Source organism: Talaromyces stipitatus, genomic scaffold (assembly GCF_000003125.1).
Source record: "Talaromyces stipitatus ATCC 10500 scf_1105507295541 genomic scaffold, whole genome shotgun sequence".
Taxonomy (NCBI): Eukaryota; Fungi; Ascomycota; class Eurotiomycetes; order Eurotiales; family Trichocomaceae; genus Talaromyces; species Talaromyces stipitatus.
In genome coordinates, this window is record NW_002990115.1 from 119443 (window position 1) to 143994 (window position 24552).

The window sequence follows — 24552 nt, forward strand, 5'->3', positions numbered from 1 at the left end:
CTGCTTAGCTTGTTGTCAAACTGCCCCTTCAGGAACTCCTTCAGACTCAGCTTCTACTCAAGAAAAGGTCCTGATCTCTTTATCTGAGCATGTTCAGTCTTTCAGTTGCGCATGTGCTGGTAAAAATCTTTCGGATTTTTGCCGTCTTATCATCGGATAAGTGATACGCCCTCAATTGCATCTTTCCAGAGAAACCGTCTCTTGTATCCGCCAACAGTAAACGGACGCTGCCTTCAGAAGACCAGCAAGTACCGTCATCCAATTCGCCGCGATGGCATTTCTTTTCAATCGCAGCGCTCGTCCGCGGTCGCCGTCAGATCTGGCCAAGACGACCAGAGATCTTCTATCGAAATTATGGGATTTACCCGAGTCACCCAAGGTGTGTGTAGCATGCCTTCCGGCTATTGACATGGAAAAGAACGACTAAAAGTAACCAATGTAGCTAGAGGATGATATTTCTAAGCAACTTGCACAAATGAAATTGATTACACAGGGAACGCCCGGTAAGCCAATCATTACTTTGCAATGATTCTAGTCAGACTGCGAGACACCATGCTAATGCCCCGGAAGAGATGGATAGTACTCCCGCCCTTGTACGCTCCCTGTTCGATTCGATGTTACGAGAGGATCTTCTTTTTCAGCTGGCACATAGCATTCGTAAACTGCCCTTTGAGGCACGAAAGGATACCCAAACCATCGTTACACATATTCTACGGTACAAGCCAAACAGCGGTCCCGGAGACCCCCCAGCGATCGATTACATTGTGCATCAACGGCCCGAGGTCATTATTGAACTTTGCAGGGGCTTCGAAGACCCTCACAGTGCCTTATCCTGTGCCTCCATTCTCAAGGAAGCTGTCAAGTCTGATGTCATAGCGGCTCTCATTCTATACGATCAATCAAACGAATATGAACCGGCGGTCCGGCTCAAAGACATCAATGCCGAGCAACCTCAAACCGGGAAAGGTATCTTTTGGAGGTTCTTTGAATGGATCGATAGAGGCAGTTTTGAAGTGAGCGCGGATGCGTTTGCCATATTTAGAGTAAGACTTTCTTCCCGAATGGTCTTAGATGGTCAATTTGTTGCGCATACGGAGCTAATCACTGTATATCTTGCAGGACCTTTTGACGCGACATAAGACATTGGTCGCCTCGTATTTATCCGCAAACTACAGCCTTTTCTTTGGTAGATACCACCAGATCCTGATCCAATCCGATTCCTACGTGACGAAACGACAAAGTATCAAGTTACTAGGAGAAATCCTTCTAGACCGGACCAACTATAACGTCATGACAGCATACGTCGATAGCGGTGATCATCTTAAAGCTTGCATGAATCTCCTTCGAGACGACCGAAAGATGGTACAATACGAGGGATTTCATGTTTTCAAGGTTTGTCCCGAACATCTTTATTGGCAGTCTGGCGATAAGATAGGCTAATGGAGAAATATGGCGCAGGTGTTTGTCGCCAACCCGAACAAGTCGGTGGCTGTGCAAAGAATTCTCATAAACAATCGGGACCGACTGCTGAAGTTCCTGCCCAAATTCCTAGAGGATCGCACCGACGACGATCAATTCACTGACGAGAAGGCTTTTCTTGTCCGTCAAATTGAGCTTCTCCCCAGTGAACCAATCGAACCGAGCTACTCTTCCACCTCGCGACCCAGTGTCAACGCTGCTGCAGCCTGAAAATACAGAATGGGACTTGCTCTTTACAGGGCCTATATACATACGCATGTCTCCACAGACTGTTGAGCCATGCAACAGCTAACGAAATGATGATTTAAGTCCTATGCCTTTTTGCTGCTGCTGATTAGTAGTCTTTCTGTGTTTCGCGCTCGCATTATTGTTTAAGAGTCGGTCTCTGAAGCTGAATTTTTGTTGGGCGCTTGGGAGCTGTTATATTATCAGAACATGCATTGGCGTTATTTCACTGGTTCCAAAATCTTAGCAGATGGCACCTTGTCTTTTTCTCTTTTCGTCCATCTGTGACTTTTGGACCTGGTTCGTTGGATGTACAGACCGCGCCTGATTCTGTTTGAGAGGGTTGTTGCAGTATATAAATTTGCTCGCCGAGTGGGTTGTGTAGATTTCAGCCAGATCCTCGCCTGGCCACAAATCGAGAAACCCTCAACCTCATTCAGAAAAGAATGTGTACAATAATTACCTAGGGGAGTACCCCAAGGTACACATTTACATTATCTATGTATCTATCGAAGACACTGTAGCTACCCCCTCGGAGAACGACTACATCGACACCTAAGGCAGCAAGATCTGCATCCGTCCTGTGTCTGATTGGCTAGGTTTTCCACCAAGACCCTCGGGCGTCTCTTCTGGGGAGGGTATTTTGTTTCACTCTTGTAAGACATCCCACCGTTCAAGCTTTGCGCAGAAACAACGAGTTACATTTCGCGATACATAGTACCGACTGAAAGCTGGCCCGGCAATGATTATTGTCAAAAGGTTTACTAATTATCTCGGATTTTAGACATTGGACGATCAAGCCAACCGCCGACCGAACGGGTTAGCGGCCGTAATCATCTGGAGAGCTAGTATATAACGGGAATAGTCCACCGGGTGGGCTCCCAAGCTTGGCGGGAGCCGCCTTCCAGCGTCCCCTTTCAGAGACAACTTCGCAACAGCCGTCGAGAATTCTCTCCACGAGCCGAGCGAGTCAACTCCATAATTATCGCCTTACTATAGCCTGCGCTTACTCTCAGCGTTGCTGCAATTGCAATTTTTCGTGTGTTTTGATTCTATATATATTGCAGTCCTGTGGTAATCCGAGGGTTGTCTACCGCGGCGCATTTTTCCCATGCCCCCAATATCGCGTGCCCACCAGCTTTTTGCATGAATGCCGTTTTCTCTCGATCGATTTCGCGGCGATTTAGTGGACAATGCTTTCAGGTTTTATAATTGATAGCGACGACCGATATATAAAATGCCGGAGCCTGTGATTTCAGTACCCGGTATCGCTTTCGAAGAGACCGCCCCTCTTCCCTTCAAGAATAAACTCTCCCGTGAGCGTCCTGCAACAAGCCCGAGCGATAACCGGACACAGCTGGATATTGCCAATGCGACGTCAGAACAGATTGATAACTCAATGTATGCGTCGAATGGCAATGAATTGAAGAATGGAGAACCGCCGCGGTCAGTGCAGGATAACCTGGTCGATCCCGTCCCTTTGGAGGAACAACCAAGTATCCCGTCGCCCACAAATATCCCAAGCATCAGGGTAGATGATGCATCTTCCCGGCCCAGCTCCCGATGGTCTGAGAGGAGGTGGGGCGTTCTCAAGCCTCGTAAATCGACCGAATCTGTGCGACCAAAATCTGCGACGGCGCCCAATAGTTCAGACCAAGCTTCCTTTCAAGGAATCACCATGAACATTCCAACCACTGACTTTCAAGATTTGACTCCAAGCTCAATGGAGTTCTCCAAACGGGGCAGTTTGATGAAAGCCAACCCTACTACACCGGCTATATCTCTTCCGAACAGTGATCCCGGTACCTCTACCTCTCCACGTAAACGAACCCCGAATACTCTACGTGTCAGACAATCTAAGCTCACGCCACGAGCTGTTTCAGCGGATGAGGATATGCTATCGCGTCGTGTTAGGTTGATGTATGAGAAGGGAGATGACAACGTGACCGATGCCGAGGTTAGTCGGGCAATCGCAGAGGAAAATGGCATTCTGTGGGAGGAGCCGAGCCCAGTCGAAGGTTCTTTAGACCGATTCGCAGAGCTGAATGGATCTACCACGGACTTTAAGAGTATCGCTTCGGTGGGTGCAACTAGTTCTATCAAGCGGGAGTCGAAAGAGCTTGCTGGGGGGATCGAAGATTGGCAAAATGTGGATGCCGCGGATGTTGACAGATATGGCTTCATTGTACCGCGCTCTAAACCCGGGGATTGTGCAGAACCCCAACCGATTCAACGCGTTTCAACCAGCCTACTTCTTGCATCGGAGTCACCGCGACGAAAGAACACATTCAGAAGATCGGCTGGGACTGTAAGAAGCAGCAGCAGATCTCTTGCAAGTAAATCGCCAACACGAGACCGTAAATTATCTGACTCTTCGAATCGACCAAGTTCCTCACAGAGCGCATACAGTCCCACACTAAAGAGATCGCCATCTAAATTCCGGTACGCAGCCAATCGATTGCCACATAACCGAGATCGTCGAGTTCGAGACGAAGCAGGCGACATGTTTACTCTACCATTCGAAGTCCCAGCAGCTGCTGAGGACACTCCTGTGTCAACGACTATGAAGAAGAAAGAATGGGAACGCGAAGACAAATGGATGAAAATGGCGAAGCCGACGAAGAAGACGCATGATGGAAGCGGCATGACATTTGAATTTGACACTAGCAGCTCCAAACTTATTGAACGGACTTGGAAAGGAATTCCCGATAGCTGGAGAGCCACGGCATGGTATGCCTTTCTGGAATCCAGCGCCAGGAAACACGAGGGTAGTCCGTCGGCAGCAGAATTGATAAGTGCATTTCATCAATATCAGAATGTATCTTCACCCGATGATGTACAGATCGATATCGACGTACCCCGCACGATTAGCAGCCACATAATGTTTCGTCGCCGCTATCGTGGCGGCCAAAGACTTTTGTTTCGAGTTCTGCATGCCATGTCGCTATATTTCCCCGATACTGGATATGTGCAGGGTATGGCAGCACTCACGGCGACCCTGCTAGCATACTACGATGAAGAGAATGCCTTTGTCATGCTTGCCCGTCTTTGGATGTTACGAGGGCTACAGCATCTTTACAGAGAAGGTTTTTCAGGTTTGATGGAAGCACTGAACGATTTTGAAAAAGAGTGGTTAGGCAATGGTGAAGTGGCGGGGAAGTTGGTAAGTCTTTACATGCACTAATGCTTTCTTCTTCAACGCTGACTCTGACTCGTCATAGAATGAATTGGGTATTCCTCCCACGTCTTATGGGACGCGGTGGTACTTGACACTTTTTAATTATTCGATCCCTTTCCCGGCGCAACTCCGGGTATGGGATGTGTTTATGCTGCTTGGGGATGCTGAACTACCTTCGTCAAAGGCCAGCGCGAACAGTAATCGTGCATCTAATTCTCAACCTGAAAAATTAGTCAGTTCCTTTGGCCAAGGCTTGGACGTCCTCCATGCAACATCGGCTGCTTTGATTGATGGCATGCGTGACATTGTTCTGGAATCTGATTTTGAGAATGCCATGAAAGTGCTTACTAGTTGGGTACCCATAAAAGACATTGAACTATTTATGCGCGTTGCCAGAGCCGAATATAAGGTCCATCACCACCGCAAAAAGCACGGATAGTCACTCGTGTCGACTTCCCCGGCACCTGACAGTCAACGAGCGACGATCGACAAAATAGCTGGGCCCATGACTAATGTTTAATACCATATGTCCATATGTGATGCGAATGAACCGTTCATCGCCTTTCATTTCTTTCTCTCGAGTGGTACACCCAATGCACCCACTCAGATGCTTTCTTTGGTCCTCGATGGATTACGAAGATCCAAACCCACAATATTTACTTGACATGACACTTTTATTGTTTGTTTCGGCTTGCTATTCACCGGTTCTTACCATTTGTATAATCAATTTTGTGATGTTGGATTCCGAATGATACCCCCTTACAGAGTCTCAGCCATGAATGACCAGAGTCTCTGTCTGCCGCAGGAACTTGGTGCCTTCATCTTGGGAATATTGTCCCCATTTTACTCTAATTTATAATTGGCGCTTAATTTTATCTTTTGATACAGAAAGAGGGAATTACCCTGTTTTGTCAAAGTCCAGGTAGTTTGCTTTCTGTTACTAGGAGGCTTGGATTGACCTGTCTGATGAGATCTCGACCTTACAGAAGTTTCGCACAGAGATACGCTGGGTTAGCTTTCTTTAGGTGCGTGACCATCTATTCGGTTAATATTCAAGTCATAATATTAAAATTAAGAACAAGTAGAAACAGGAATATTCTATTATATGAGTCCTCCCAAGCTCCCGTCAAGAATCACAATCTTACAGCTTGGTGACCTTCAACTGTACACCATCTCTCGGCCTCAAGACCAGTCTCCACATCTTGAGCTCCTCTGGATCCTGGACAGACTCATCGCGAGCGAAAGTGAACTGACTCAGTAAAACACACAGAAGGATTTTCATCTCCGTTTCGGCGAATTTGCGGCCAATACAGCCTCGGGGGCCTTGGAGGAAAGTCATGAATGCATTGGTCGTGTAGGAGTCGGGGAGACGGTCCCAGCGATCCGGATCGAATTCATCTGCAGTTGGCCCCCAGTATTCCGGGAGACGGTTGATGGCGTTGGAGTAGACCAGGATCGTGGTGCCCTTAGGGACTACGTAGTCGCCAAGTTTGTCGTCTTCGACAAGTTCCCGGACAGTCATTGGGATGGGAGGGATGTAGCGGAGTGACTCGCGACATACGTTGTCGAGATACGGCAGGTGATCGGGATCAATGGTGGAGATATCAAAGTTTTCGCGCCTTTCGCGATCAAAGAGGAAAGGATAGTGTTTGCGAATCTCTTCGCGCAGTTTGCATTGCACCCCTAAATGCTTTGAAAGAAGGTGCAACGTCCAGGTAACGCCAGTAGCGGTAGTGTCGTGGCCGGCACCAAGGAACGTCATGACCTGGTCGCGCATAGTTTCGAAGCTTAAACCCGCTTCACCCGCAGCTTGCAACTTGAGATTATCACGGACCAAAAGAGAGAGGATATCCTTGTCCGCAGGATTAGCCGTGGCTTGCTTCTCCTTGATGATCTTGGTGGCAGAACCAAGAATAATTCCGCGTGAAGCTTCCATGTCCCGATTCATCTTAGCAGGGATGTACTTGGTCAATGGAAAGAGGGTCTGAAGACCATGCATTAACCGAGACAAAGTATCAAAGACAAAGACTTTGCGATAAGCCTCCCGCAGAGGGGTCTCGGGGTTCTCGAGTGAATTAACCTCGGTGCCAAAGCCAGCTTCGCAGATAATATCGAGTGTTGTCCGGTTAAGCCATTCCAGAACTTCAAATGTTCCTGTCTTCTTGTCTTTAGACCGGCCGATTTCTTGATCCCAGAGCTTTGCCATAAGGAAGGATTTGCGCCAGAAAATGGGGGCCAGAGTCCGGATTGAACCGATGGAGAAGCCTGGGGTTAGGGCTTTGCGCTGATGAACATGTGCATTGCCTTCGGCTAGGAGAATACCTTCTCCCAAGATACGAGTCATCCATTTGCGTGCGCCAAGGGGTTTCGGGTAATTGTATGGATTCTTGATAGTCATTTGCTTCAATGCATCGTCATCGGCAATCGATAAGCGCTCGGTACCCAGTGGGAAGAAGTATCGGACAATTGGGCCGTGTCGTTTATGCCATTCACGCTGACACACGCCTACTTCGTTCTCCAGGATCTCAAACATCTGGCCGTACAGAGGATTCCCTGGCACGGTAGGCACATGGCGAAGCGGTGAGATATAGTAAGGATATATCCAGGACCAGTAGATCACGTAGCTGGGAACGGTCACGGCATATAACAAGACGAGAGCGGCAGCAGTACTGAGCGATGAAGATCTGGAGACAACACCGGCTGCCAGAGTTGCTGTCAACATCAACGGCATGAACCGTGGCTTGAACGGAGCCACACTGGTGGTTCTCTGGGCGGCCATGGTGTCCACAGGAGGAATCAATCTTGTGGGAATGGTAGAGAAAAGGTGAACATTAACTTCTAGATCCGACAACCTGCGTACGGAGTGTAGGTCATTAGATATACCCAGGGACAAGAATAAAATATCTGACCGAGCACCACCCCCGGTTAATCATGTGGAAGAAATAGCACGAAAAGGGGCAATATTCTCTACGTCGAAGATGAATTCGTTAGTCTGGATGCATGGCTGTGCTCCTTGTTCGGTCTCGGTACCCTTGAAAAATCGGACATCCTTAGTGGTGAGATATCAGGGGAGCAATCACATTTGAGATGTAAGGATGTGACAGGTGAGACTTGTAAATACATATGCGGTAATGTCATAATACACGAAATACAGGACGCCCCTTCTTCTATCGATAAGATCGCGCCCCACTTGTGGTTCGGAGACCCTCCGTCGCTCTTTTCGCGCAGGTCATTTTTAAGGTTCGAACTCCACTGGCCGAAACTTTACTGTATTGACAGTTTTCCGAATCGGGAATTCCCCAATAGCGGTGAAATCATGGAAATAGCTCCAGCCCTAATGCATTCTTATCAAGACTAGTTGCAGGGCATCCTTGCTTCGTAACTTGCCTCACCGAGCGACTATGCCGGAGCCCATCAGCCTATGAGGCCCGTACGGAAGGTGTCACCGTCACCCTGTGTGGCCAGCACCTTCCTCAACTTGCAAAAGGACGGAACAGGAAAGAAGGATGTATGCGTTATGTAAGCGGTTGTTGGCCCATCCAACTCCCTCGACTTCTTTTCTATCCTGCATCTCAGATGTATGGAGTACTCTTAGAGATTCACACTATTGATTTCACTCATTCTTATCCCAGGGATCCGTCGTGTTTCTTTTCTTGTCCCGCAATATTCTTTCTCGACTGCTTCTCGATCGTCTCCACATTTCATTTCTTATCTCTCTCATCCTACGGCGTGCAATAGCCTCAAGCCCTTTCTGCGATACAGCCTTGCTCAGATCGTCTGCAAGGTTATTCGGATTGCACAGCTGTCAATCTTTGCCCGACTGGATGCATCTACTGCCATATCAATAGCGGCCATTATACGCTTCTACACAAGTGTTAGAGTGGGTCGTCGAGGACTTCATTTCGGTAAGTCTCACTTCATCCCTCATATGCCCCTGATTGCATCCGTCTAGAGCATCTATATATCATATCGTTCATTGTCCATTGGTTTTACTTCTATCTTTCTTTGAGTTTCCTGCTCGCTTGACACTCGTCCTCGCGTGCCCAAAGAGCTGACCGTCTTGCCATCAGCAGAGAAACGGGAACATCGCACCGGCGTTGCAACTCTTCCGTCGTGTGATAGAATCACCAACGTCTCATTCCCTACATATCCCTATTTTTATTTGTTGCACGTATACAATCAGCAGCATGTCGGCAAGCGCGATTGACGCGGTGTTGGGCCCGGCCATCCAGATGGCATCCCCGTGGTCGCTCTTCGACCAAGTATGGACCACAATCATGGGTTATTCCGCCGATGAATTCCACTTCGACCAGGAGAAGACGCCCATGAGCACCTTCAAGGAGACAGGTGCTATGATCGCGTTCTACTATCTGACAATATTCACCGGGTACCAGTGGATGAAGAACCGTGAACCGTTCAAACTCTCTACTCTGTTTAAGATACACAACTTCATGTTGACTGCTGTGAGCGGGGCATTGCTTGTCCTATTCCTTGAACAGCTCATTCCTTCCATATGGAATAACGGCCTATATAAGTGTATCTGTAGTAAGCCCGGTTGGACCGATAAACTGGTTGTTCTGTACTACGTAAGTGCTTCCCATCCACCCGTTTCCGAAAGCGTTCTGACAAAACTCAGCTGAACTACCTCACCAAATACGTCGAATTATTGGACACTGTTTTCCTTGTGCTGAAGAAAAAGCCACTGAGTAAGTCGACTACAGAGTCCGGAACCTGGCGCAATCTTACTAATCGACTGTGATAGCTTTCCTGCATACCTATCACCACGGAGCAACAGCCTTCCTCTGCTGGACGCAACTCGTCGGCAAGACTCCTGTATCCTGGGTACCAATCACACTGAACTTGACTGTCCATGTAGTCATGTACTGGTATTACTTCCAGAGCGCGCGTGGAATCCGTGTCGGATGGAAAGAGTGGATCACTCGTCTGCAGATCATCCAGTTCGTCCTTGATCTTGGTAAGCCCTCTTTATTATCGTACGAGCTGAAATTTTGTTGCTGATATCCCTAGGATTTGTTTATTTTGCTACGTGGGATTACTATGCCGATGAGTGGGGACTAGATGGCCTACACCTTGGACGCTGCGAGGGTGAATTAATGGCAGCAGTTACCGGCTGTCTTACTCTCAGCTCGTACCTCGTCCTTTTCATTTCCTTCTATATTGCCACATACCGGAAACCTAGCAATCGTGGCCGCAAAGCACTCGGCGGCAAAAAGGATCAGGCTGTCACCGCTACTGGACGCGCAGCAGAAACATTGAAGTCAGCCCGTAGCCGATTTGGCACCGCTACTATGGACTCTGTCGAGTCCAGCAAGAGTCAATGGGCTGTTTCACGCGACTGAGGGCGAGTGGTTCGCATTGCGGGTTCTTGCCATGTATCGTTTTAACCTCAGCTATCAGCTTCCACTACAGGAATTCCTTGGGGCTTCCTAATCGCTTACTTCATGCACAGAGTCCTTGCTGAACAGTCATTGTTTGTGTTGCCGTAGTGCTGACGTTCTATGCGAAAACTAGTCTAAATCACATATGCTTAGTAACCAATAATGATAATCATTCTGCACTACACTTTTCATTCTTATCTTCGAGTCTAGCCCTCTAAAATTTCTCCGCTATCTCGCATTTCTGTCCGTGTCATGAGGGTGGATGTATTGATGAAGCGGTCTGTAAGATCGACTTGACATGCTACAACAATAGACTTCAGGGCCGAAGATCGGCGACAAAATGCGTTTCTAAATAAAGCAATCGGGGATTAGAGCCACTGGAAAAGAATCTGTCAATTAGCTAGATGTTCTGTTGATAAGGACCCATGGTTTGGAGTGTACACGTTACATTTAATCCTTGGATCAATAGCCTGACGAACCATGTATGTGAATGCATCTATATACCTGTACCAGAAGCCTATCAATAAAAATGTAAATATTGGGGGCTGTACATTGATGTTTTTGTCTCTTTTTAGCGGGTACTTGACACCTCCTCAACCGACTACGAATACGCATCCATGAAAGTCCTAGTAGAGGCATAGATGGAATAGAGGTGTATTTAGCTGTTACGTTGATATATGCCCATGAACAGAAAATGTACACCGTCTCAGGCATGTCCTGATCTGAGCTATTGGATTGAATGGTGCAAAATGAGGTGTCATGTACCATGTATCAGACTCAATGGATCTATCTATACCCGTGGAGTGGTCAAGCCGTATTTTCGGACTCAATAACATCAATCCCTTAAACCCCTTGTATAGAACGAAGAAATAAAAACGAGAAAAGAGCCTGTCTCTGGGTGGAGAAGTCGCTAAAGATGGTACTACTTTAAGATTCCGAGTCAGTGTGTAATACATGTGCATTAGCTCAGCCATTTAAGGTAAGAGTAAGAAGTAATCTATATTAAAACTGCAAGAGACACTCCACAAAGAGAAAACGATAAACGTTTTTGATGTGCCATTGATCTACCACAAATCCCGGCGCATAGCCAACGCATTAGTATCAGCGGTGAACTCCCCATGCAACCGATCCATTTCAGCCAGACTCCTCGCGATTTCCATACCACGTCGACGTTCCTGTTCCACTTTCTCCCATGTCCATTCCTCTCTAGGCTCTTGCTGCTGGTGCTGCTGTGATCGATTGTTTCGGGTGGGATGAGCTTGTTTTCCGCTCTGAAATCGACCCTCCTCGGCGATGTCTTCATTTTCGAGGGAAAATTGGGCTTTGAGAGCATCCCACGTGTCTTCAATCTTAGCGACCAATTTGAATGGCAAATCATAATACTCCTCGAACTGCTTGCTCATAGTGAGCTTTCCCAGTGGTTCGTCACGGAGACTGACCACGAAATCTTCCTGGCCTGGGCGCGGGGGGAGTAGACCAGAGACTTGAAGCATGATCTCGGGAGAAACAGTTCGACGTCCTTTTTTCCACACACATTTACTTAAAGCGGAGGCGAATATCGCGTCTTCCTTCCTGGCAAGATCGTTCAGTTTTGCCTGCCGAGAATTGTAACCCTGCGGCAGAAGCGTGAAGCTGCGTGGTCGAACGGTGTCTTTTCTCACAAAGTGAGTCACCGTGTATATCCATTTCTCGTCCCATGATAGAACTCGTGTCCAAATTTCATAGCTTTGGAAGGGTTTTACTTCCTTTCGAAAGGTGCAGCTGACTGCTCCGAGGGCCAGACCGATCAGGTCATCAGATACCCCGAGAATACCGGTCCTTCTCCGTGCATTTCGAGCATAGTCTACACCACTCGAAAAGAGTGTGCACATAAGGTGAGCGCGAGCAATGTCTAAATCGGCAAAGTATGTACTGTTGGATTCTGAGTCGATGATGTTAATGACTGCAAAAGTAGTATAGATGTAGTCATCATGGTTATAAGAGACATACTATGACCATTATAATCCAACTCGCAGAGAGCGTTTCCAGATGACAGTATCAAAGGTTGAAAAAGCTGGGCAGGGGAGGGACCATTTTTTGGTCGATTTGATCGTAGTAGCCAGCGATATCCACGGAGTAGACGAATCTATATTATTATCAATAATATGTTTCACGGAAGTAGCCCATAATGGAGAACACTGACATGCCAAGTGAAAGGAAAGTTCTTAAAGTTCGTCAGCACCAAAATAGTTACCAAAACTTTCCAGAGCAGTGACCAAGTCAACGAAAGCCAAACATTGACCAGGTCAATAGAGTCTGCGCTTGCCACCATCGTTCCTCAGTAAGTTTTTTTCTGTGGACAGACAGTTGTATCTCGTCCAGATGAAAAAAGCCCAGCTGGTTGAGATGCTTTGTGCAGGTTTGAATATGGTGTAGCCTGGGATGTAATCGACCCAAATCCGTCCACATATTTTGGACCTTCACCAAAAATGACGTGATCTTGGGCTTTAACAATCAATCTCTTAATTTATAAGTAAGACAAAACAAAGGGATTATTATCCAGGGACCTGATGACTTCACGGAATTGGTTGTCCGAACCTGTTTGCTTATCGCGCTTCTCCTTGTAAAAATAGCCCTTTGACCCCTCCTATTTGGGCCCGTTCATTGGCTTCAAATATCTCAATTATGCCGGATAATGCGCGAGATTCTTGTACTCGACTACTCCGGTTGCCACTGTCGATTAGCCAACTCCTTTCCATGCGTAGAGCGCCGACTATTCGTCACAAGAAATCCTTGTCCCCTGTTTATTGAGAGCCCTTTGGGTAAATTTTCCACTATGGATTCTGTCCAATCTGTCAAAGTGTCCTGTAAGTGATTAGAGAGCCTTGTTCCTGCAGGTGTCGATTACCAAGGAAGTGTAGGTAGAGACTCATAAAATTACTGATATTGTACTGTAACGTAATTACCTGTACGTATGTAACAATCTGGCAACAAGCGGGCTGACCCACATGGGCCGACCCTAATCAATGCTAGGGGCCGACCGATAGTTCCTCTCTTACTTACATTCGATGTCAAACCATCAACTAGTCGACTTCCTTATGGCCTGCATGACCTCCTTGTCGATGACCCGCTCGCTATTGATTCATGCAAGACTGGGCAGACAATCACATATCCTGTGGAAACCCTCACTCACCTGTGTATTCAACTCCCAAGGCCCTTCCTTATCTTCGGGTAGCTGTATCCTACGCTTCTGCCCCTCAACAAAGTAACAAGGGACGGGTAAAAGGGCCAAGAAGATTAAATAACCATGCGCACTACTCATGTCCCTGGCGTCACACCGCCGATGTTCGATCTCCGCAGGTTGCCTTGTTGAGGGGAAGGAGCCGCGACGTTATGAAGGGTGTTCTCCGAGGACCGGTCGCAGAGCCCGAAGATGCACCTGTTACTGGGAGGGTCCGATCTCCCTACTGCACGCAGTGGGACTCATAGGATAGGGCGGAGCTCCTTACAAGCTCTAGCTAACTATTGATAATGAGGATTAGACAGCACTTCTGGGCCAAAACTTTCGTCATATTGTTGGTAAACAGATCCAACTATTACAACTACCTAATGCACACTCCAAACCTTGCCAATCCGTCTCTTTCCGGTACTCAGAGACTTTCAGTGATCAAACATGCAGCCCGGCCAACCACCCGCTAGCGCAGTCTCTGACGATCCAACCTCTTCGCTCACGTTATCGCCTGTGATGGAGACTCAGGAGGAAGACAGCGCCTTGGAAGAGCGTTTTGCTGACGCTCTGGAAGAACACATTGAGGTCAAAGAAGAGAAAACAGAGGAATCAAAGCGAGATTCGAAGTTCGAGGATGATTTTGAAGAAATTTCTCAGATAGTTGAAATTAAGGAACGGCCAGTGATGCAAGACGTTATTGTCATTCCGGAAACCTCGCAAAACAGAGAGCAAACCACGGTTGAGCATGAGAATAAAACGGCAGGAACGCAGATACAGCAGGAAGATGAGAATTTTAGCGACAACAAACGGGCGTACCCGGGTCAACCTGTTTTGATTCTCTTGATTACGGGATTATGTCTTTCCGTCTTGCTAGTTTCACTAGATCGAACCATCATCACAACGGTATGCAACCAGTTCACCATCAGATTCTCTGAAAGAAGATTCTCATACTACATTTTAGGCAATCCCAGCCATTACCAACGAGTTTGGCTCAACGTCAGCTGTAGGATGGTACGGTTCATCTTACCTCGTTACGGCCTGTGCATTACAGCCGACGTATGGCCGGATCTATACACTATTCGATGTCAAATGGACATTTCTTCATTCTGTCGCTGTCTTCGAAATTGGGAGTCTTGTCTGCGCTGTGGCTCCGAACTCGACGACTCTGATTATTGGCCGGGCTATTGCGGGTTGGGGGAGTGCGGGGATCCTTACTGGGGCATTTGTGGTGATTGCTTTCGCTGTCCCGTTGCATAAGCGTCCTATCTACACAGCGGCCATTGGGATGATGTAAGTCAGGACCGATTTGGTGGACGTTCAAACTGTGCTAATACTTGAACCAGGTATGGAGCCGGAGCTGCTGCTGGCCCAGTTCTTGGAGGTGTATTTACTGGTATGGTTACATGGCGTTGGTGGTAAGTCTGGATCTGGATTCAAATACTGTCAACGGCAGCGAGACTGACAATGATTATAGTTTTTATTTCAATCTTCCAGTGGCTAGCGTGACGTTGATTGTGGTCATCTTCTTCTTCAAAAGTGTCACCGGCGTTCAGTCTCAACAGGGCTATTTACAGCGATTGACTCAGATCGATATTCCTGGCAGTGCACTCATTCTCATTACATTTACTATGTTATTTCTTGCTCTCGAATACAATACGACCGGCTACGCGTGGTCAAGCTCGTTGGTCATTGGTCTCTTGTGTGGTTTCGGCGTCATGCTCATCATCTTTCTCGCCTGGCAATGGTACCGTCAGGACAAAGCTCTCATTATACCAAACATTATTCTCAGAAGAACGGTCGGCGCAGCGTGTTTGTTAGCGTTTTTCATTTATGCAGTCCTGATCCTCCATGGCTATTTTCTCCCGATATGGTTTCAGGCTATTCAAGGCACTTCGACAATAAGCTCCGGAGTTGATATGCTGGCCTATGTCCTCCCAAACTCCGTCTTCAGTTTGTTGACAGGTATTTTTATAACTCGAGTGGGCTACTTTGCACCTCCAGCTATAATCGGCTGCGCAATTACCACGGCTGGTTCTGGATTGATAAGTACTCTGCAACCCACAACCAGCACTGCTACATGGGCTGGTTTCGTATGTCTCGTCGCTGCAGGCGTGGGGATGGCAATTCAGCAAAGTTTTACTGCAGTGCAGAGTGTGCTCCGGCTTGAGCATATCCCAATCGCGACAGCTGCGGTCACATGTTTCCAGAGTCTTGGAGGCGCCGTGTTTATCTCCATCGGCAATAGCATACTTGCCAACGAGCTTCGTCAGGCCAGTCAAGCCAATGGGTTGCCTGGCATTGACATCGCGGCTATTCTCTCAACTGGTGCTACGCAGTTCCGTTCTACTGTCCCATCAGATCAACTACCGGCTTTACTCAATGTATACAACGATGCTCTCCAAAAAGTCTTTATTGCGGCTATCCCAATGGCCGGGGTCGCGTTTATCTCAACTTTACTTTTGGAATGGCGGAGCGTCAAGTCACCGAAAGCCGAGACCCCGATGGTCGAAGCTACAAATTCCGATGAGCCGCCTGTCTTGCCAGACGTCGAAGTTGAGACGCGGATATCGCCTGTTACGACAAGACTCGGCTTTGCATCCAGATCGAATAGTAGCCAAGGTAGTCATCGCTGATTTATTTTTCTTTGTTTCTCCTTCCTGCATATCTGCCACAGCTTTATTGCTACAAATGCGTCTCTTTTTTTTTTCGCCCTTCTCTATATTTCACCCTTATATCTGTGTGATCTTGCTATGATAGGGCCTCCGCGGAGCCAAGTTGGATTCCTATGTATATATTATTACTATATAGAGTATATTATCAGACTAATAAAGTACCTAATTGAGAAGCTATTCCAAAGTCTCCAGACGAGAGCCCTGGCCATCCCCAGGTGAATAGCACTCAATTAGACTTGGATTCATGAATTTCCAAGGTTGTTTTGGAAGCACCCGTGGCTGAGGCGCTACTTGATCATATCTCACAAGTAATATAGGCTCGGAACTTTAACAAGTCTTACTAAGCATACGTAACCATATCCACGGATACGTAAGCAGGCCAATTTATAACTACTTTCTGGCGCATCGCTTAGCCATACCCCTTCCTGAAAGGGAAAATCATCGGCGGAGGCAATATAGTAAGTTAGGCAAACGAAACTTACTTTACAGACTTTACCTTTTTCTATGACAATCCACCGTTCGTGGAGCTGTCAGGCCCAACATCAATCCGTCTAAGTTAGCTCTGTGGTTCGAGCGTTGGCTACGTACTCCGTCCCTGAAATTACGATGCAAGTTAGGGCTTGATCTAACGCTGCTAGCCGCCGGTTCAGTCCCAAACGGGAAAAGGTGGGCTCCAGGGCCTTGTTTCACCAGGACGAAAGAAAAGATTACAGGGACAACCTTGGAACCGGGACTCGGTCGCGGTGGGAATATAAAAGTCTGAAAAGGGGGTTGGCATGGTTGTTGGAAGTGATCTCGTATTCGGGTGCATCGGTACGTTGTACAGCGTCCTGCACTACCAGCTACAGTGCATGGGATAATAGTGTCTCCGTCTCATTTCGTCTACTTCGGCTCAATTGAATCATAAAAATGATAAATAAGAGCATCCTAACCTGTCTTATTCGCCAAGTAGACAATATATGATTGGCCAAATCGACAAATACATAGATATCAGTCCACCAATCAACAAACACCCATTTCAGGATCAGTGGGGCCTATATGTCAGTTCGATTATCTGATTGGCTGAATATGTAAAAAGTAATGAAGGATCTTGGCATCCGTGCACACTGGTTATACGTGATTGGCTGTTACAAGGTCCATTAAGATTGACCTGTCAGCCACATGGCCTTCCCTCTTCTTTCATCCTCTCACTTTCATAGAGCAGAATGGAGCTGAGCATGAATTCAGCAATCATCCTGAACAGTCCGCGTATGCATGCCGATAGATGTAGTACCCGCAGAATCTTGGAGAGTGATCTTTTGATACATATCTCGTTTAAATATGCCCATCATATACACTTGCATCGAACGCTGTGATGACCCACTAGAGGTAACGCTATCCTCTAGCTACCTATCCGAAGGTCAGTGCTGTCATCCTTGCTATCTTGACCAACCGTTCGTATCCGGTTTCGAGCTTGCATTAATTTCAGCCTTTGGAATCGAGAGAAAGACGACTGTCAAAAATTCCGGATTGAGTGTACTACTGGACTTGGCACTGAGCTTGCGGACCTTGTTTGATGTTCTCTGGGAATAGACAAATTAGACCACATAGGGTACACAAAGCGGAAGCAAATCGAATCTCTAACTGTTTCTAAAATGTAACATAAGCTGTATTCCCGTTCTAGCTTTTAGTTCTAAGGTCTCGACCAAACATGAAAGAACTAACGGGAGAACCGCGACAACTCCGTGCAATAATTCTAATTTAACCTTCATTTCCGAGAAGTTCATTGCTGACCGGACGCCATTGCTAGCCACATGCAGGCTTAGCCGCAGCCCATCTTGGACCTTGAAGATTGGAAAAAATTGTCCGTGCAAGTGATTCTTTATCCTATTTCCGGATTAGGCCAAGAGGCGAGCCAACAAAATTTGACCCAAATGAAGCTCTGGATCTGATTAATCATGTCACCACGCTAGTTATGTATGTGTAGCGTAGCTTGTTTTCCTGTCGTCTGTCTCTTCTCTTCTTCTCTTCTTTCTCTTCAGGCTTATCTGGGGTTTACTTCTTTTCCCTTTCTTTTACGGTTGCTCCATTGAATGGACCCTGGTGTCTATTTGTTCATTCCTTTTACGTTCTTTAACTCTTGATCATCCTCTTCCGTGTACATTCCTTGACGGACCCGGAAGATTCTTTTTCTCCTCTTCTACTATTCACTATTCTCACTCAATCCAGAATCGAAACCTTCGAGCTTATTGCGACCCAAGCTGCTGGACCGCTTTTACACAATCTAATTCGTGTGCTTCGACTCAGTCCAGGGGATTATCATTCATTCATCTATTCAGCCTTCTTATTTTTCCTCTCGATCTTTCTCATCCAAAACATCACCCGGAACAACTTCCTTTTCGGTTCCGCCTAGACTCCGCTCTCTGATTGCTAGCTTGACCCGGCTACAGTTTCATTTTTCGGCCATTTTGATTTATTGCTTCTCCGCGACTTCGACGCACCGGCCACCTAAGCTACCTGAAACGGTTTAGCTTGTGCCGTGTGCCTCTAATCCTGAAAAGGTAATTATTGACCCACAACGGATTTTGTCCTTCCCATTTTAATCTAGCGTTTACTCTTTCCTCCAATTGGATTTGGCGCCTAGCCGAAGTCTTGGCAGCGGGACTCGCCCTGCGCTTGGCCCGCGGCTTTCCCTTCTTGGAACCACACTATCCTTCTTTGGACACGGGAGCCGCGTCAGTCTCCGCGCTTGCGCCTAGATCGTCGTCATCGCCTCAGGCTTCTTCTACCAACTGTGGCTGTACCTTTGGCGACTCGTTCTGCTCTCATTCTCCCTACCTTGAATTCTATCAGTACCTGTCTGCTGTTCGTCATGAACTTCCCACATTCTTCTCGTTTCCTCGATAGATCTCCTCTTGGGCAACGGATCCGTCTGTCCTATTCCCATGGCATGCCACCAAACATGGCCGATAGATTTTCCTATCCTACTGCTACTACCTCCTGATGATGTTGCTTACATTGAAGCCTTCCACGCAGAACGGAACGAACGGCCCTCATGAATTCTCTATCGTCCGGCAGTCTGTTCCCGCTCGCCGTTCCCCTCGGACAATTGTCGCTGCCAATCCTGCTCCTCTCTCCTCATCCTCGCAACTGCATCAAGACCCACCAATGGATAACCACCCGAGGAGAGACCTTCCCCCTCCAGTCGCGATGAGTCGATCCGCGGAGACAACTATGCCAGTTATGACCTCGCCAAGCCAACTTCCCAGATTCGAACCGTCACAACACTCGGAAGACTCATTGCGGCAATGGCTTCGCACCAAAGCCGAGGAAGATCGGAGGCGGCAGGAAGAGGAGCGAACTCGTCAAGAAACCTTAAAGCTAGAACAACGGCGGATCGAGCAAAGTATGCTACGCGATGCTTTTCAAGCGGGTGTGCCCCCTCAGATGGTACCCTTGATATTCGTAGGAATTGGCGGAGGAAATTTCAACGTGCCGCCAGAAATGACCCAGCAGGTCGAGTCCGGTCTTCAACAGATGCAAACATGGCAGCAGCAGCAGCATCGTGCGCATTCATCCCAGCAACAAGCTCTACCAACGCAGATTGCTCCTCATCTTCCACCGCACGCCTCGGATCCATCCCAGCCTCTATCGCCGGATATTCGACGCGGTAACAATCGTGCTATTCCGCCAAATCCTTATGCTTCTCAACCGGCGCCTATCCAGAATACATCCCCATCACAACCTGTACCTACGTCACCCACTCAGGCGCAACTTTACCGTGGATCGTTACAGCCAGCTCGATTATATTCCATAGGGGACGCGCATTCTCAGCAGCCGTCCATACCGCGCCTGAATACTAGCGAGATACACTTTGGGCATCCATCGCATAATATAGGCGCTGCTCAACCTCAGCCTATAGCAGGGTCTTCATATCCCCCTCCTTCGGCTCCGGCTCCGGCTCCGTCCTCCACCAAGTCTGAGACTCAATCCACTCAGTCTCCATCTATCTACTTCCATCATTGGGTCCCACCTAGTCAATCACAGCCGAGTACACCGTCCACCAGGGGCCGGCAAGAATCATCTTCGCGAGCTCATGGCCAGTCTGAGGGCCATACGTCTCCGGGACGAAAACGTAAAGCTGCTGGGTCCCATCCACCGCCTCCTCCACCAGTCACTTTGCATCACGAAAAACCTTCACCTGCGTTTTCACATTCCTCACCTCGTCGTGCCTCATCAACACGCATCGGCCACACCCCAAGCCACTTTCGCCAACACAGCGACTTGAGCCATGGCTCTAGGCAAGAGCACTCCGAGTCGGACTCGGATAATTTTACGCGTTTCCGACCAGGTCACGAGTCAATCTTAAACCCGATTCAGTCAAGCTCTCGAAGAAGGAGCTCAGATGTACCGTCAGGGCAGCCTCCAGGTCGATGAGAAAAAATCCAGGCCAATGCATTTGTTATTGCGTTGTGACATTCTTGGTACTTTTTATGTCAACGCTAGGTTCGGTTCACAAACTTGCATTTCTTCACTTCAATTCTCTCTCAAACTTCTCTTTTATGTTATTGAACATATTTTATACCTATACTTGTTTATTATATATCACATGATCCCCACTCGGCAGGAACCGTTTTGGCCTCATGTTTTAGACATCACATTTGGGATTGGTCCCTTTGCAAGGAAACGCAAGGTATTATGGGTTGGGCAAGGTCGGATGTGAAATTGGAGTCTCATGGAAGATGGTTGATACGATACCAAAGGAATAGACTACTTCGGTATGCTTTATCGCCTTGCAGGCGCGCTTCAAATCTTTTATTCATTTCATACATATCCGGTTATTATGATATTACACTCTATCAAAACGACTTAGAACCTCCGTAGGCACAGTCGGAATATACTTTCTGGCTCTCTCCTTATTTGTACCACCAAATCCAGCGCCGTAGCTAATCAGCATATCCGTGCTCGTAGGTAAGATGAAAGGAAGCGTCATGGAAGGATCGAGGAGGTAGCTATCCGGTCCAGAAGAGGAGAAGTGATAGCTGGGGGATGACATGATGGGTGAACTAAGGAAGACACTGCTTCGCGGCGTTGAGGGGCCGTTATTATGGTCAGTGTGGTTGTTGGTATCTTGGTCGGCAGGTGTTGCCGTTGTGGGTGTTTGGGGTGTGTCTTGGTGCGATTGATCAGGTTTTGTAGGACTTGACGGAGCTAGAGGAGTAGATTTATTGTCGTTATCGACGGATGGAGCTGTTTGATTCGAGGCCGCAATGGCAAGTTTTTGTAATTTCACGTGTTCACGGTATAACAGATCAGGGTCATGTTGTAGATTGACCAAGAACCTTGTTGCGTTTTTGCTCAGACCCTTCTCACCAACCTCTGCCCGATAAGATCTCGCAGCTTGGAGGAGCTGATTCGGGGTAAGTTGCTGTAACTGTAGTAAAGTTGTGATGAGAGCTTCGTGGTCATCACCCAAGGAAGAAAAGCACTGGAGCCACTGGAGCAGTTGAATCACAGGAGCAAGGTGTTTTCTTGCAGATTCTACCGTCGTATCTCCTGTTGTGGTCATCGAGCCATTCTCATAATGCTCCGGTTTCCTGTTATTGTTCCGTGCCCACTCTTCGAGCGCAGATATATTCATGCGGATCTGCATTGCTTTTGTACGAGCGAGGTATTTCTTCGTTAGCATGATGCGATTGAAAAGTTCCGCACCAAGCCAATACAGTAACTGAGAGATGATTTGTGACGTGATTAGCGAATGGACATCGTAGAGATCCAAAACAAATAGAGTAGAGGATAGCAATGATGTGATGTTGCGGGGCGAAACCTGCGCTCGGCGTTTTGGTGATGGAGGACGAAAACGTTTCTCCGGAGGTTCTACTTTGGGTTTTGGTTTCGACTTGAATATCTTCCATTCATTCTGGAAGGTAACGTCGCTCAATCCGGGAATTGTCTCATGGTCAAGCATGGCTTGGTCCAAGACACGATTCATTCGACGTTCCGCATCGCGGATAATGAGAATGAAGATCTCATTGATCAGTTCCGCCAAATGTAACTGAAACTCAACCGTCGATACCATGAGACCTGGGTCCTTTTTGAGGTAATGCAGGAGCAGAGTCGCGTTTGATATCCAAAAGGCTAATATTGTCATATCCCATTGGTGACGCTCAACCACGTCATTAATCTTATCTGTTGCAGACATCAAAAGTTGCGCTAGCAACTCCGGACTGGCATGATAATGCGCATACCGGGCGCTTAAGAAAAGAAGATTCGCTGGTACAGGTTTCTGCGAAGGCGACCTCTGCGGCGTCATGTTTGTGATGATTATGTCTAGGATTTTTTCCAGCTCATTGTCTTGAAAGACAAACATCTGGTCATTCAAGCACCTGTCCCAAACGAATTCCTGTTGATCGTCCTCAAAATCATCGGGTTCCTATATTCAAGAGAACCAGAGGGTTAACCCGCGTGCTCACACGGACGTCGAACAATACGTACCTCAATCTTCTCATCCAATCCAAGGCTTGATAAGTCAACCTCGAGGTTAAGCGCACTCTCCTCCATCATCATGCGGCGCCTCATCTCGTTCTGAGCCATTTCCTCCTCAAAACGTCCGTGGCTGAATCCCGAATCATAAAAGTCATCTTCAATTCCTACGGGGCCTATGTTGTACCCGTTATCGTGCAGATATTGTGAAATGTCCGTTCCAGGCTGTAGGAAATCAAGTGCGGTTCCTCCAGAAGATGACTTGATGTCAGGGGAAGCTCCGTGATCGAGTAAGACTTTCGCGATAGTTTTATGCCGGTTAGTCATCGCCCACATCAATGCGCTCCATTGGTTACGGTCCTGCTTGTCAACGAACGCTCCAACGTCAAGGAGTGCGGAAACGACATCCTGATGGCCCTGTGAATCAGAATATATTAGCACTTCGCACGGATTATCCTAAATTCAAGGAATTTGTGGATACCCACAAAACAGCTCGCATATATTAAAGGTACCGTCCCCTCTTCGTCCGGTTTATTGACATCCACATATTTATGAGCACGGCCGTTGACTAGTTTCCGCACTCTTTCGACATCGCCATTACTAGCGGCCATATTGAGACTTTTTTGTAGTATGCTCTTCTTCTCCTCCTCTGACAGGTTATCATCTAGCGCTATATCATCATCGTCTGTACTGAGCGAATCCATCTCGCGATGTGCAGCCTGCGCTGCCAACATTTCTAATAGCCTAGCGTCACTATCCTCTAGGCGCGAAGTAATATCGTCATCCTCTCGGTCGTAGTATGACTGCGCATAGCGAGCACGTAATTCATGCTCTTCATCATGAGAGTGATCGTCCAGCGCAAGGCTAAAAGATAACGGCTTTGCGGTAATCGGTGTCGTCAGGAATTGCGATTGGCCTAAAGCAGCAAGCAGAGTCAGCAAGCATTCATTAAAACAAGACTGTTCTTTCAGAACAACGGGTGAAAGGGAAGAGAGCCCCGCCAACCTTGCCATCCGTCGTACATCTCCGTCTCACCGGCGTACTCTGGCGCTTGTCTTCGGTCGTCCAGCGACGTTGGCAAATCAGGAGGCAGCGTCCTTGGATTCTTCGGTGTACCGTCTGTCGAATTAATCTCGATATCGGATTCGAAATCAGTCCCCGGATGGGGATCCCCGATATCCATTGTCGATAGTGCCTCGAATGAGAGCGCTGTGGGTTTTTATGAGATGTATGCCCAACTATAACAACTGCGACTGGGTGGAGGGATCATCTGGTATGAACAGGGAGCACATGCATATCTTTATTGACAAGATATTCAACACTTCTTCAACAACGACGTCGCTATTGATACCAGGATACCAATTCTAGCGTCTCAGAAGCGGAGATGTTGGTAAGTGAGAGGAAGCTGTTTTGATGTTCGGTCGTCGGCTTCGTGGTGGGTCCCCCGCAGGCAGTGATTCTGCTAAGCTGCTGAGAAGGAAATGACGCAGTTGTTGCCCTCGTTTTCAGGCTTATATCAAAAATATATAAAAACTCGGCTACATTTTAGATGATGCTGAGCGATTCTCTTATGGCATGGTTTAGGGTGTAAACAGGTATCATGTGTAGTTACACTCTGGTGTACTCGATGCACGTGACCGATTTGGCACTGATATATCTATTATATAGTTATAGCAATAATGGCTGATGCATAAGTACAGGGAGATATGTTTATGCTGAGAAGATTAAGAAACAGAGCTTTCTGCTCTGTTAGATGCAATAAGGAAAAGAGATGGCGAACCAATGCGGGATATAAATGTAAGATAACAATAGATGTTAGAAGACGATGTCGAAGATGGCAGAAGACTGGGAAATACAACAAAACGCTTGCAAGGAAAACAAAAAAGAGGGTGACGCTTGGTGCTGGCTGATGATATTACTGTCGTTTAT

At 47.5% G+C, this 24552-nt stretch overlaps 8 protein-coding genes across 10 annotated transcripts; 5 read left to right on the forward strand and 3 right to left on the reverse strand.

Annotated features, from left to right (window-relative positions):
- The first annotated feature begins 49 nt into the window (after window positions 1-49).
- Window positions 50-2308, forward strand: TSTA_023750 (conidiophore development protein HymA). Of its 2 annotated transcripts, none has more exons than XM_002479430.1 (5): window positions 50-379; window positions 447-503; window positions 571-1043; window positions 1120-1392; window positions 1459-2308. In XM_002479430.1, exons 1-5 carry the CDS (start codon window positions 355-357, stop codon window positions 1687-1689), a joined length of 1059 nt encoding a protein of 352 aa, XP_002479475.1. In that variant the 5' UTR covers window positions 50-354; the 3' UTR covers window positions 1690-2308. The 2 variants fall into 2 exon arrangements, with proteins under 2 accessions (XP_002479475.1, XP_002479474.1); XM_002479429.1 differs by having other exon boundaries at window positions 265-379; window positions 443-503.
- Window positions 2309-2941: 633 nt separating this feature from the next.
- On the forward strand, window positions 2942-5949 carry TSTA_023760 (TBC domain protein, putative; the record flags this gene model as incomplete). The annotated part of the gene is made up of 2 exons (XM_002479431.1): window positions 2942-4867; window positions 4926-5949. 2 exons carry the CDS (start codon window positions 2942-2944, stop codon window positions 5319-5321), a joined length of 2322 nt encoding a protein of 773 aa, XP_002479476.1. The 3' UTR covers window positions 5322-5949.
- On the reverse strand, window positions 5935-7661 carry TSTA_023770 (cytochrome P450, putative; the record flags this gene model as incomplete). Its single annotated transcript, XM_002479432.1, has 2 exons — window positions 5935-5980; window positions 6028-7661. 2 exons carry the CDS (start codon window positions 7659-7661, stop codon window positions 5935-5937), a joined length of 1680 nt encoding a protein of 559 aa, XP_002479477.1.
- Window positions 7662-8432: 771 nt separating this feature from the next.
- On the forward strand, window positions 8433-10459 carry TSTA_023780 (elongation of fatty acids protein, putative). 2 transcript variants are annotated; one of them, XM_002479433.1, is made up of 5 exons: window positions 8433-8787; window positions 8953-9468; window positions 9519-9588; window positions 9645-9857; window positions 9911-10459. In XM_002479433.1, the coding sequence occupies exons 2-5, from the start codon at window positions 9070-9072 to the stop codon at window positions 10240-10242; spliced, it is 1014 nt and encodes a 337-aa protein (XP_002479478.1). In that variant the 5' UTR covers window positions 8433-8787; window positions 8953-9069; the 3' UTR covers window positions 10243-10459. The 2 variants fall into 2 exon arrangements, with proteins under 2 accessions (XP_002479478.1, XP_002479479.1); XM_002479434.1 differs by having other exon boundaries at window positions 8956-9468.
- A 765-nt stretch (window positions 10460-11224) lies between these two features.
- TSTA_023790 (uncharacterized protein) lies at window positions 11225-12756 on the reverse strand. The gene is made up of 3 exons (XM_002479435.1): window positions 12464-12756; window positions 12271-12406; window positions 11225-12202 (listed from the first exon to the last, which is right to left on the reverse strand). Exons 1-3 carry the CDS (start codon window positions 12590-12592, stop codon window positions 11346-11348), a joined length of 1122 nt encoding a protein of 373 aa, XP_002479480.1. The 5' UTR covers window positions 12593-12756; the 3' UTR covers window positions 11225-11345.
- Window positions 12757-13933: 1177 nt separating this feature from the next.
- On the forward strand, window positions 13934-16122 carry TSTA_023800 (uncharacterized protein; the record flags this gene model as incomplete). Its single annotated transcript, XM_002479436.1, has 4 exons — window positions 13934-14392; window positions 14451-14779; window positions 14833-14904; window positions 14964-16122. 4 exons carry the CDS (start codon window positions 13934-13936, stop codon window positions 16120-16122), a joined length of 2019 nt encoding a protein of 672 aa, XP_002479481.1.
- Window positions 16123-19064: 2942 nt separating this feature from the next.
- On the forward strand, window positions 19065-20863 carry TSTA_023810 (uncharacterized protein; the record flags this gene model as incomplete). Its single annotated transcript, XM_002479437.1, has 2 exons — window positions 19065-20498; window positions 20521-20863. Exons 1-2 carry the CDS (start codon window positions 19144-19146, stop codon window positions 20861-20863), a joined length of 1698 nt encoding a protein of 565 aa, XP_002479482.1. The 5' UTR covers window positions 19065-19143.
- A 78-nt stretch (window positions 20864-20941) lies between these two features.
- TSTA_023820 (DIL and Ankyrin domain protein) lies at window positions 20942-23995 on the reverse strand. Its single transcript, XM_002479438.1, has 4 exons — window positions 23629-23995; window positions 23109-23539; window positions 22636-23040; window positions 20942-22573 (listed from the first exon to the last, which is right to left on the reverse strand). The coding sequence occupies exons 1-4, from the start codon at window positions 23804-23806 to the stop codon at window positions 20990-20992; spliced, it is 2598 nt and encodes an 865-aa protein (XP_002479483.1). The 5' UTR covers window positions 23807-23995; the 3' UTR covers window positions 20942-20989.
- Between the last annotated feature and the right edge of the window lie 557 nt (window positions 23996-24552).

Coding starts and splice junctions, on each gene's coding strand:
- TSTA_023750 (XM_002479429.1), top strand. CDS start 272: ATGGCATTTCTTTTCAATCGCAGCGCTCGTCCGCGGTCGCCGTCAGAT. Junction 380..442: donor ATTTACCCGAGTCACCCAAG/GTGTGTGTAGCA, acceptor TAACCAATGTAG/CTAGAGGATGATATTTCTAA. Junction 1,044..1,119: donor ATGCGTTTGCCATATTTAGA/GTAAGACTTTCT, acceptor TATATCTTGCAG/GACCTTTTGACGCGACATAA.
- TSTA_023780 (XM_002479433.1), top strand. CDS start 9,070: ATGTCGGCAAGCGCGATTGACGCGGTGTTGGGCCCGGCCATCCAGATG. Junction 9,469..9,518: donor AACTGGTTGTTCTGTACTAC/GTAAGTGCTTCC, acceptor GACAAAACTCAG/CTGAACTACCTCACCAAATA. Junction 9,589..9,644: donor GCTGAAGAAAAAGCCACTGA/GTAAGTCGACTA, acceptor CGACTGTGATAG/CTTTCCTGCATACCTATCAC.
- TSTA_023790 (XM_002479435.1), bottom strand. CDS start 12,592: ATGGTGGCAAGCGCAGACTCTATTGACCTGGTCAATGTTTGGCTTTCG. Junction 12,407..12,463: donor ACTTTCCTTTCACTTGGCAT/GTCAGTGTTCTC, acceptor ATAATAATATAG/ATTCGTCTACTCCGTGGATA. Junction 12,203..12,270: donor GTTGGATTATAATGGTCATA/GTATGTCTCTTA, acceptor TCATCGACTCAG/AATCCAACAGTACATACTTT.
- TSTA_023820 (XM_002479438.1), bottom strand. CDS start 23,806: ATGGATATCGGGGATCCCCATCCGGGGACTGATTTCGAATCCGATATC. Junction 23,540..23,628: donor GATGTACGACGGATGGCAAG/GTTGGCGGGGCT, acceptor TTGCTGCTTTAG/GCCAATCGCAATTCCTGACG. Junction 23,041..23,108: donor TAATATATGCGAGCTGTTTT/GTGGGTATCCAC, acceptor TCTGATTCACAG/GGCCATCAGGATGTCGTTTC.